Source organism: Parus major, chromosome 8, assembly GCF_001522545.3.
Source record: "Parus major isolate Abel chromosome 8, Parus_major1.1, whole genome shotgun sequence".
NCBI lineage: Eukaryota > Metazoa > Chordata > Aves > Passeriformes > Paridae > Parus > Parus major.
In genome coordinates this window covers 24954524-24966871 of record NC_031777.1, presented here as the reverse complement: position 1 = coordinate 24966871, position 12348 = coordinate 24954524, and the positions used below count along the sequence as shown (strand labels likewise).

At 36.5% G+C, this 12348-nt stretch overlaps 1 protein-coding gene across 1 annotated transcript in view; it reads left to right on the top strand.

Annotated features, from left to right (window-relative positions):
* Positions 1–12348, top strand: part of FAF1 (Fas associated factor 1) — a 153521-nt gene extending 141173 nt beyond the window's left edge. Inside the window, exon 19 of the mRNA XM_015636255.3 lies at positions 9779–12348. Within this exon, the coding sequence (XP_015491741.1) occupies positions 9779–9862 (84 nt within the window). The 3' untranslated portion in view covers positions 9863–12348. The remainder of the gene's footprint in view (positions 1–9778) is intronic.

Here is a 12348-nt window from a genome sequence, read left to right as displayed (position 1 = left end):
CTCCCCGTGCTGAAATTAGATATTAAGCAGCTCCTCTCTCAGTACCTCAGCACCACATCTTGTACCACCAATGTGAGTCACAAATGTGGGCTTGGGGCAGTGGGGAGCTCGTGCCTCAGACTCTGGAAACGTTGGCAAGCACATCTTTGGGACAGAAAAGCTGTATTGTATTTCTTGGCATTATTCTTAAATACACCTGCAAAGGCTCCATGGGAGCAAATGTGTGTGCTGTTAAATGGTGTTCTGATTTCAGAGTTCTAGTTCCCTTTCTTCCAGAAATCACATTTTACTATAACAAAAAGAGCTTACTCTGTGTATATTCATGTGCTCAGTCTATTCCTAGTTCAGTATTTAAGTCCCTTTCCTCTTAAAAGCTTTCCTCCAAACCCTTCCCTGACTTTAGTTGTCCTCTTGACCTCCCAGCTGCAAATCCTCTTTCTCCCAGTGCTTTGGAGACCTCCAGATAACCAGTTCCTCACTTACTTCAGTGCTGGTGACATGTACAAGCCTTCCTAAAACCATTAACATCTTACAGGGTGGGCATTTTACCCCACTTAAGCAAGAAGTTGAAGTGGACCAGGTCTAGCTGAAACTATAAGAGGAATGTGCAGAAATTTACCCAAAGTGGGCTTCAGCCACCCTACCAGGGTTAATGTTTGTGATTGTTTTATGGTGTCTCTCAGAAAGGGAGGGCCAGGCATGTTCCTCCTTCTAAAAGCTGCATTTGAAAGAATGAATTTATTAATTTCTCATGAAAAATCAAAATTGTAAGCTATAATTTCTGCTGCTGATTTCTTCTTGAGGTGGAGCATTAGTTATGAATTTGAGAGTATGCCTTCTGCAGACATGGTATTAGAGACTTAAGCTCTTTATTTACTGTATCTGGAAGCCTTGGTAAGCCAAGACTTCTACAGTATTTCACATTTTATTTTTCTGAGCCACAGCTTAGGATCAGGTGGCAGTTAAGTCACTTAAGGTTATTTAAATGCATCTAAAATGTTGCTTAATAATTCAGAACCAGTTTGCTCTGTTTAGAGTATTAAGATTTTTTAAATCCTTTTAATTAACCAATTTCAGCAGCAGTTTAAATAAACAGAAACAAAAAATCTCCCTTGAAAGGGCAGAAAATAAATTTAACTCAAATTGCATGTCAATTTAGATCAAAAATGATCAGGATTTCAGTAAATTTAAGGCCAGGAAATTCATAGTTTTAGGAGTATATGGGAATATAGAGTAAGATATTTCTCCAAACCGAAATGTGATTGTTCATTCCTGTGCTTTGGCAGAATTAATCCTCTTTGATGCTCACAGTGGTGAAAATAATGCCACAGGATAGTAAGTTTAGCTGCAGCACTTGGTATGGAGCCCTCTGAGCAGGGAATTACCCTCTGATGTTCTCAGATAGGTGATGTTGGAGCATGGTCCTTACATTGTTATGCCAGATAGTTTGACAGTTTTGTATATGAGTTCTGGCAGCTGTTCTTTGTAAGGATAATTCTGAATTTCACCCCTGCAAACTACTGCCTTCAGACAACTTACTTTTAAACTCATTAGGTTGTGTTTAAACTCTAAATATGAGTTCATGAAAGACTGACATGTCCAGGACCATCTCTGACTTTTAACATTTTTCCCCCTAATCATGATCTTGATAGGAAAATGGAAGAAAGATGTTATTGGGATAAAGGATTTATGCAGTGTCACAGCTATACCCTATAGTGGTTTTAGTAATTTCATGTAAATCAGGAAAGTACCTTGAATATCTCTGAATAATTTTATAGCAGAGGAGGATTTCAAATGAATGAAATATTTTTTCTGATAAGTTCCAAAAATTTTTAGAATTACATGTGATACCTGTTATTTTTCCAGTCATTTCAGTTACTGATATTTATCTTTCCCAGTACACAAAGTAGTAGTCATCTCTCTTAATTCACATAATTTAATTTTTTCTGGTCAGTGGTGTCATGTGCTTACTCTGATCTAGTTTACATAAGGCCACAGCCACCTACAAAGAGGAGATATCCCTCCTCCTATCATTTACAGCTTTCCTTAAGTCAATACTACCTGCCCTTGTCTTTCCTCTCCTGTCAAGATCTGTTGGTATTTTATTTATTCAAGCAGTTAGGTTTGGTTTAGTTAAGACACTGAGAAGTTGCCTAAGCAAATTGGCCATTCCAGACTGGCATATTCCCATGCCTCTTTTAAAGCCTGGTTTCTGACCCTTCTTCCTGACCACTTGTAACAGTGGAGGGATTGGAAAGATTAACCTCGAGTGCAAGAGGAAAGGACACCGAAGCATTTGTAGCTCCCAGATTTTCCTGCTTTTAACCAGTTTGTTGCTCACAAAGAACAGGATCACAGTCTTTTGGCCAGCACCTAAAAAAGGGAGTAGGCAACATTCTTGCTTTGGTGAAGTCAGTGACAGCACCTGAGAGAACATGGAGTATATTTTGCTTCTTGAAACATGATGTTTACTTTTGTGGAAATATAATTTCCATATAGGTAGTAAAAAATCCTATAAATATTACAGAAGGATTTTTCACAATGTTTTTTTCCAAGAAAGACAGACTTGATATGTTTTTTTCAGACCCAGTGTATTTATGTAAGTAACTTATCAAAAGTGAAGAATTAAAGCCCTTCATGTATCAAGTCACTGAAAGGAGATCTCATCTCACAGATGTAAGAAAAGAAGTAGAATTGCATTCTGTAGATCAATATAGTTTCTGATCTCTCACAGCAACTCTGTTTGAATACAGGGAATGTTTAACCAGTTTCAGGAAATAGGTGTGCATTTCAGATGAGCTCTTTTACTCGGGGCTCACTAGAGTAAGCAAGCATTCACCCAGCGCTGAATGCTCAATGCGGAGCGCGAGCTCTCCATGAATCATCCTCATTAGTTAGCCCAGTGACTAATGCCAACCATGGGATTAATATATTCCACCCAACAGCCCTTCAGTGCACATCCCTTGCACCCAAAGTGCTCTTTTATTCAGCACTGCCCCATTTTACAAAACATTTATTTCAGGGGAAATTCCTGCGTTATTGTTCACGGGAAGATGCCTTGGTTAAGCTGTAGCTTTGCTCTTGCATATAACCTTATCCAGCATAAACTGGGGCTAAGATATTTTCTACTTTTTCTCCAGATTTCATGTTCAATATCCATTTTGTGGGCTTTTTTTGACCCATGTAGGAAGAAAATGAAATGATAAAATACCAATAGAGAGCCTTTGTACTAGTATGATACTAAGACTGCTGTGTCTGGTTACCAGAAAATTTAATGATCTCCTGCTGTTTTGGTAATTGCATAAGTAATGCATCAGACTAAATCACCAAAGCAGTCCTAGGCACTCTCTTTATTCCATTTACCTATCTACCAATCACAATGTTATACTGTAGATATCATTGTGATATCTGAACATCTTAATCCTTTGAACTGGTGATAAAAATCCTTTTGGATTGTTTTTTCATGCAATTATAATTAAGTGCACATGAATCCAGTCCTGGCTCATTCTTCTGTGAGCGACTGTGTTCCCATCCATTCCCCTCTGGGATGTATGCAAAGCAAAGTTCTTACAGTTCATTTTGAGCACTAAATGTATTTATATGTTTTCAGACTTCCAGAGGATATGGCTGTTTGCTGCCTTTCAGCTCTTCATCGATCTTCAGGGTGAAAGCTGTAGTATTCCTGGGGATGTCATCTTTCTCCTGTGTAGCTAGCACATTTAAAAATAATTAAATACATGGATAATTGTTAGTTCACTATAAGCACACAGGCAGCAGTGCCCACAAGTAAGGCACTGTTTTGCTCCCTGGCACAGCAGAAAGGATGCTTAACAAATGCTCTCATCTGTAAATGCCAGTACTTAAACTTCCTCTGCTCAACAAGAAAAATGAAGGTAAATAGCATGAGGGAGAAGGTGGTGGAGCTCCTCTTCCTGCAGGTCCTTAGTCAGGAGAAGACAAGGTCCAGGGTTTTCTGTCAGTTTCTCCTTTTCTGAGAAACTGCAGAAAGAATTCCTAAATAAATCAAAGATTTCAAACCAGAAAGGAGGAAGGGAGGAAAGCAGAGGAGAGCTTTACACCACCTCGCTCTTCCCCAGAGCCTGAAGTCCTGCAGCCCTGGAGTTGTTGCCACTGTGGGACCATTGATGTCCAGGTCAGGACCTGCATGTGACTCCTCTGACTGACTCCAACTCCATCTTCTTGCTCTCAAGGAAATTTGTGCAATACTTCAGCACCATTAGCACCACAACAATAAAAGTCACATTATTCAGAGAGGCTTTTCTTAATTGAAATACTTTTGTGTTTGCGCTTCTGCCAAAATGAAAGAGTGGATTGGTTGTCATTGCAAATGAGCTGTTTGAAAGGCTAAAGGGAAATGCAGCCTTTTTGTAGTGATTTTTTTAAAGTGAGATTAGTTCTTGGAAAGAAATATAAAACAAATGTTCAGTGATGTTAGTAATTGGATGTATTTTGGATGTATTTTGGGAAAGTACTGATCATTAACCAAATTTCTGGTCCTTGGTTAAGAAGAGTCACAGAACTGCCTCAGGTGTGTACAGGCCTTCCTAAGGCCTTTTGTTGGAAAGTAGATAAACTACAGTTTATGTATTTCTTTCATTACTCACTGTTAAAAAGCTATAGGATTTGGGTATTTTTAAAAGCATCATTAACATTGGGGCTTTATTTAGTTTTGACCAAAAAAAAATATTCATTTTTGGGGGGTTTTAAGCTTTTTTTAAAAAATATGAGGCATTTATTCCAGCTGAAAAATCAGATTTTTATTTAGAACTTTTAAAAAGCACCAGATAGTTCACTATACAAATGTAGCACCACTGAGTTTGGACTTATCCTTGTTATTTGCACCACCCTGTCATTACATGTTTTAGGAAACAGGGGAGAACACAGTTGCTGTCTTAATTTACTGTCAAGTAAGTCAAGTAGTGCAAGAGAGGCTAGTCAGCCTTCACTGATTAAAATCTATGCAGCTTTTTTTTTTTAGTATAAATTATAATAAGGCAATGAAAACTTAGACTCTATGTCAAGGTCGGCTTCGTCTCGGAGCACTGCACGGCTTTCCAAGGGAAAAAGGGGAAGCATGCTCAAAGTAGAGGGTACAGCATCACAGTTGTCTCTTTTATCAACAGCTGCTGCTTTGCTTAGTAAATGTATTTTTAAATATGCTTAATCTAAAATATGTTTTGAGAAAACCTCTTCAGAGAAATAAGACAGTCGGTGTGATGTATTGGATTAAAGCTTTGTATTTGGATCGAGGCTACAAGTCTTTTACTATGACATATTTTTCCTTGTTTGTGACGGCTTTCTTCAATTCAGATGTAAATTATCTCCAAGTTTATTCAACTAAGCCAAATCTAATTGCATATATTTCTATAAAGTAACTCTACTTTTGTTTGTTGCTCAAGTAGAGTGTATTATCTGTGTAACCCAGAGATATTTCAATAGGTAGAAAGGATTCACTGTATTTGTTTGTGTGTCACTCTGAAAATATAGTTTTTTAAACAGATCTGGTACTTTACCAGGTGTGCCTTTAAGTAATTTCTATTGCATTTATACTTTAGGAGGATTAGGAAAGAGAGTAAAAGAACCCTTTGTCCGTTAGATTCATTAAATGTATTCATGCGTGTGTAAGTGGTATAGAGGCTGTGCTACTTGGGAATCAGATCCTTGTCCTAGGGTGGAGAGAAAGGTGAAGGGTGTGATATTTACAGCTTGTGTAAGTGTCATAATAATTGTGTATTTGATTCTTTATTTTTAAATTACCTTCCTGGGCATTAAGCCATTTTTTTTTGTATTTATCTTTTCTCCGCAGAGTTAGGGAGGGTAAGGAACCACACCTTATAAGTGGTAAAAGTACAGCTGCTCAGGATGTGTGTAATAGAACAGATAGGTCAGCAAAGGTGAGGGCAGAAATAACCCAAATGTTATTCTAGAAGGAAAAAGACTTTACTATAAAAATGTGTTAAAATGTTGTTTAAACTAGCATGAGTTTTCATTTTTGGGTTATCTAAAAACCCAAGTAATTTATTCAGAATGAAGTGTAAGCAGCTACCACATTCTTACAGGACTATAAGAGTTAACATCACTGCCTTGTGCCTTGCAGAGCCATAAATAAATTGAACTTCTAAGTGCCACAGAAGTACTTCAGCTAGCTAGTGCTTAGTTGGAATAATCACCACAGAATTAACTTAAATAAATACTTATTTAAATGATAACCTCATGGCACCAAACTGACATTGGTTGTGTAAGAAAGCTCTTTAAAAAAACGAAGCCATAGCTGCAGTGCACCAAAACCTAAGGTCCCATAAAACTGAATCCATAGTTAGAATAAAAGATTGGTTTATCAGCTTTAAACCTATTTCAGTGAAAGCAGCTCAGTGGTGAGATCTAACACTGGCAGAAATAAAGTCCTGTAGCACCTCTGGTGATGTTGCTGAAGGGAGGGCAGTGTTAAGGTTTGCACAGAAAGTCATTTGCCTGAAGGTAAAATCTCCTGGGGCACTCTCTGTGTTCAGGGCTTTGGGAAAGCCCTGAGTGCACCTGTGTGGTGTTGTACAGGGTTCTGTGAACTTGAATGTCAGTAATTCTGCTGTCACTTGTGTTACACTCTCAGCTCCTGGACACTGAGTCCCTCCTCTGCCACCCTCCTCACAGGATAAGCTTGGAACGCTTTACAAGCATAAAACCTCTTTTCAAGGGGTTTTAGTTCATGTTCCATTACAATATAAAGTATTAGGCACTAGCAAACCCACAGAAGATTTGATAAATACATTCAGCTGGTTTCACAGAGTGAAGCATGAGGTGGCTCCTAGAGCGTGTGCTTACAACTGGAGAAAGTCACTTACTGTAGGACTTGAAGATACAGATAAAAATGTTTCTTTAGCATTTGTGAAGGCTTTTAACTAATGCTGATGGTGAATTTTGCAACCTTAATCAAGAAAAAGTTCATTCCGCCACAGAGGTGGAAGGGATGAAATCAGATCCTGTATACAAGTGTACTATAGTGATTTTCTGTGTAATTGCTAACAACATAGAATAAATCTAGAATACATAGAATAAAACTAATACACAGAATAAAACTAATAAAGGTGTAGGGCTTTGGGACAGTGTGAACTTATGTGCAGGACTTTTTGAAGAGAGCATCATGCTCAGAGTCAAAGGGTGTCAGCTCTGAAGTGGGCTCCAGAATTTAAAGGAATTAAACAAGCCATGCAGATACACATCTAAAGACATTCTGTACTTCTCATTATGAAATAATGCACATAAATACAAGTGAATGAGGTTCAGTACAAACATTACACTGAACACACCTTTGCAGGCTACAGCTCTTTCCTTTGATCTCTTTTATAGATCATTCCTTGGTTTCTAACTCTCCTTTAAAATATTGTAAGTTAGAATGCATCTTAGGTCTTAGACTTCATATATTTACAAGAGAAACCATTTCTTTTGTTGGGAGGTGTGTTCACTAATAAGGCTTCTATTCTTCGTAGTAAACAACATATTTACAAGCCACAAATAACAAAGTAGAAGCTGCAGAAGGGTTGTGGTGTGATAATTAAGTACAATGGCGACCCATATGAACAGAAAATGCCAAGGAGCTAAAACAAAGCAACAACAGCTTTGTTTGTTGACAGATGTAGGAGCCATATTGTTAGTTAATTGGGTAATGGTGTAAACATTTGCAAACTCTGCTGTCCCTCAGTGAATTAAGCAGCACATTGAAATTATGGTGAAAAGCTGCACAGTCCTTGTGCTGCAGGTACTCCAGAAGGCTCCTAGGACCTTTCTCACTGAGGAAGGAACATCATGTGTTGTTGTTATTTGAGGCACTTGAAGTTTGCAAACCTTAGGCTAGGAGATGTATCTTGAATTACACTCAAGTGAATAGCACATTTCCATATGGCTACAGCCTGGAAGGTTGTGTTTGGTGCCTAGGCATACTTTTGAGATTTTTTTTTCCAAGTGTAAAAGAGATGTGTTATGACTTTCCTGCCTTTTCTTGAAGGAAAAAAAAAAAAAAAAGCAAATTAAAAATCCCAACAAAATGGTTGCAGGATTTGAAAACAGAGATGTCTAAATTAATATGGGCTTGTACTGAAAAGAAGGAAAATTGCCTCTCTCAGGTGCCCAGTGCCTGAGAAACTGTGAATTGCACAGACCCCTCTTTACCTCACTCCCTGTTCAGTAACAGACTGTAGCAGAATAGCAAAACATTAAAAAATGCTACAAGATACTTAATTAGCATACTTCTGTAATCACAAACTTAAACGCACTACTTTGGCTGTTTTTTACATAACAGGTTTGCTTTTGTAGATAATAACCTTTCAATAATTCAAGCAGCATCTGTGCAGGAATGCATAATTGGACTGTAGATAATAGGAATCTAGAATTGAGTCTGATTTTTGTAAATTATTTTTCTCTTCAGACATTTAGCAGTAGCTCACCACGGTACATGAAGTTTAAGAAAATACATTCCTGCTTTGGGAATAAAAATAATGCATCTGTTTGGCTTTTGGGTTTGGTTTGGGTTTTTAATTATGTAATTTAAAAAAAAAATCTGCTGCAGTTATATGAAATTACACTGATTTTGATGGTCTGAGGAAGTGGTAAGTCTTGAATGTTTGTTTAAATAATATTTTTTCCTTCATTATTCAATAAGACAGTAGAAATGCAAATATATTTCAAGTTTGCCTGATTTAGTTGGGGGGAGAGAATGAGAAGCAATACTATTTTTGTTAATAGGTAACAGGATTAGTAAATTGGGCTTTTAAGAAAATTACATGAACATTTCTTATTAATTCAAATCATTTAATGTGCTGGACCCTTAATGTTTTCAAAAAACATTTTTAGAAAGCAGTGGCATGCTGTGATCATAGATGAAACAAATTTAACTTTGGAAAAAATGCATAAATTGCATTTCTACCTATGGCATAAGACCAATAATTTATTATTCACGAGCAGACTTCTGGTAACTGGTGTACTCACAAACCAAAAGAAATGAAAGCTGTGTTACCAGGGAAAATGAGTTCAAAAATTGAAATTAAATATTTCAGAAAATGGTTCATCCTTCTACATGAGGCTTTGCAGTATTTTGAAGGATGTCACAGCACTGGCTTGTAAACTTGAATGTCAGAAGGACACTGGGACACTTGTCATTAATTTGTCTATAGAAGTAAATATATTGTGTAATAACCACACAGTTAAATAGTTTTGTCCCAGCCTAGGATGACTGAGGTGTCTGGAAAGCATTGAAGTGAGTGAAAGCTGGGTGTTCCACCACGTGACTGGGAGCAAGAAAGGGAGTAGGAAATAATTTCCCTTTTCAATGGAGAGATCCTGTTGGGTTGCCTGTGCTGCTTGCACCATCAATTTGACTGAAATTTTGGGGTGATTATATAGGAGTGCAGTTTTATTTTTTCATCTTAACTCATATGTTCTAATAAACCTTCCAAAAGTTCTTAACTTTGACAAAAATAGATTTGTGCATTAGTTTATGTAGAGAGCCAGACCTTCTTGGAATTAATGTCAGGGATTCTGTTTTTTTTTTATTATTATTATTCTGTTCATTGTTATTACAAAATAAAACTTGTAACAACAATAAAAAACCACAATATATATTTCTTAATCTGCATCCTGGAAAATAATACTCACTACTTCAGTTATCACTGGTGGAGGGACTCAAAAATCTTCCCAGTGAAACTCTGCACTGTGAAGATAATTCTAAAATCTACTCACACATATCTTTGTGTTCATGTATTTACAGGTGACCCAGCTGGATCCAAATAAATCATTACTGGAGGTAAAACTGTATCCTCAAGAAACCCTTTTCCTAGAGGCAAAAGAATAGATTTAACAAGATTGTAGGACTAATCATCCTTTGATAAGCCAGAGGCACAGCATCGAGAGGAAGACTTCTCTGAGCACCACCTTGTACTGACATCCAGCTCAATTCCATCTCACAAGTTTGCCTCTTGCAAGAATCCTGAAAAATTGAGAAAACCAACATAGCTACTTAAAGTTTCACATACATGAGTATATGTTTCCAACCTCATTTAAATGAGCAGAGGATAAAGTTCTGCTATGAACACTGAACATTATGATTCTGTTGCTCACTTATCATCCAGCTTTTGTTATAATTAATGCACTGTTAAAATGTGAGTGATTGTTAAGTAGAATTTTTACTCCTCAAATGCCCCTTTTTCACCAAGAAATCTTGGACATTTCTGCCTGTACTTTTGACACTAGAATGCTGTATATTTGATATCTCACTGAGCCAGTGCTCTCATATATATGCATTTTATTTCTGTGTTTGAATTTCTACTTTGTCAACTAATTTAAAAAGGCAGAAAAAATTAATGGGACATTCTCAGCCATGGAAATTTAACAGTATTATAGTAGAAAGCATATAATTTTTGTTAGTACTTTCTGACTTCTTTGATAAGATGTAAGGTTTTGTTTGGAGAATATAGTTTGACATATATGCGAGATATTTATTTACTGGTTCTGCTTTGGGTCTCAGTTCCAATTCAGTTTAGGAAGTATTTTCCATTACATTGCAGTGTGAAACTGCTTATTGCATGATGTGAATATTTAAATAACATTAGACATGGCCAGTACCAGAAACCTGGTATCTTGCCAACACTTCAGGAATCAGCTGATATTGAATATCAGCTGTTAAAAACCTTTCAAATACCAGATACAAAAGTTCTTTATTTCTCCTTGTGAAAGAAAGGGCAGTTCCCATTTTAGCAGTTTTTCTTCATTCTGGCATTTGCTTGTCTCCTATTACTCTGCTGGTTTAAAGCACCTTGTTTGGTTCATCAAACAATGGGTATTTTAAGGGGTGGTGTAATAAGAAATCTGCCTTATTGTTGCACACTTTGGACATTTTAACAATACATTACTGATCCCATCTCAAATTAAAGAAATCGTAGTTCTCTTGTCTGAAATGTATGCAGCAGCTACCTGACGTGGAAAAATCCGGTACTTTGAATTTCTCAACCATAAAATGAGCATACTAAGGCTAAGACCATAATGTGCAGTTGATGCCAAACCTGCATCAAAACTGGTTTGTTTGGGGTTTTTGTCTTTTTCTCTTTTTTTTCTTTTTTTTTTTTTCCCCTCCTTTTTTTTCCCTTCTTTTTGTTTTATCTCTGGGCTTGCAGGATAGCACAATAGCACTACAGGATCATCATCTGCTAAACTACTTTTGTTTTTCATTTAAAGCCTGGCACATTGTTTTCCATCTATGTTTATACGTAATTCATAGTGTTTATTGTAGCTGAATGAGTTGTGATTTGAAAATTTTATACTAAGCTAAAACCAGTTGCACACATCTTTTTGTCTTTCTTTTTTTTCTTTGGAAGGATGGTGATATAAAATTAAATGTATGCCTATTATTAAGATGTTAGTGATGCTGATATATTGTTACCTTTACCAAAAATGCGAATTTCTGAGTGGGCAAAGCCTTATTCTACCTTTTATAATTCTGTAATTAGTGAGTGCTACTCCAGACACTTTTAGAAGTGAAGTATCTATGACAAACAAAAGATTTAGAAGTGTAAGCAAATCCTAATAATTTGCAGTTCACAAATAAAAGAATTCCTAGCCAATAGAATGATAAATGTATGTGTAATGGCAAGCTGAATGCAGATGCTTCATTCTGAACTTCCGTTTTCTTACAAAAAAAAATAAAATTCCACTGCATTTATTAAATAAGAAATTAACATGGGTTGCAAATTGGGGTGATGCCGTTTTTACAAACAATCACAGTAAAACATACAGCAGGATTTTAAAGTGATGCATATCTTTTTTTTTTTTCCCTTCTAATCTGGTGAGGAAAGGAGTTGCTGAAATTGTGCTTCACAAAGCAAAGCGACCTTTCAGCTAACTTGTTTATATTAATCTGTTTAACTTCTGTTTGATCTCATCAGGCTGTTTTCTCTCATTCAACTTGATTTCTGTATTTTGACTATATATTCTTTACTTTGATACTAGTTTTATAAAGTTATTAAATGTGGCTTGAATATTTGTTGAACTTGTTGAAGTCAGTGCTCCCAGGGTTGTTTGGCCTTTTTTTTTTTTTTTTTTTCCTAAACTCTATTATTTTTTCCCCTCATTTTGTTCATATTGCAAAATACACTGTCATTATCAAAATGTTCTAGTGATAATTAACTGGAAGTGTTCAAAGTGGTGGCATTACTGCCCTCTGATATAAAGATTTTGAGATCAGTATACAGGGATCATTCTGCCACGACGTAAACAAGTGTATCGCTCTTTAAATAAAACGTTAATGATTTTGGTCCTTAAATACTTTGGGCCTGATTTCAAGAA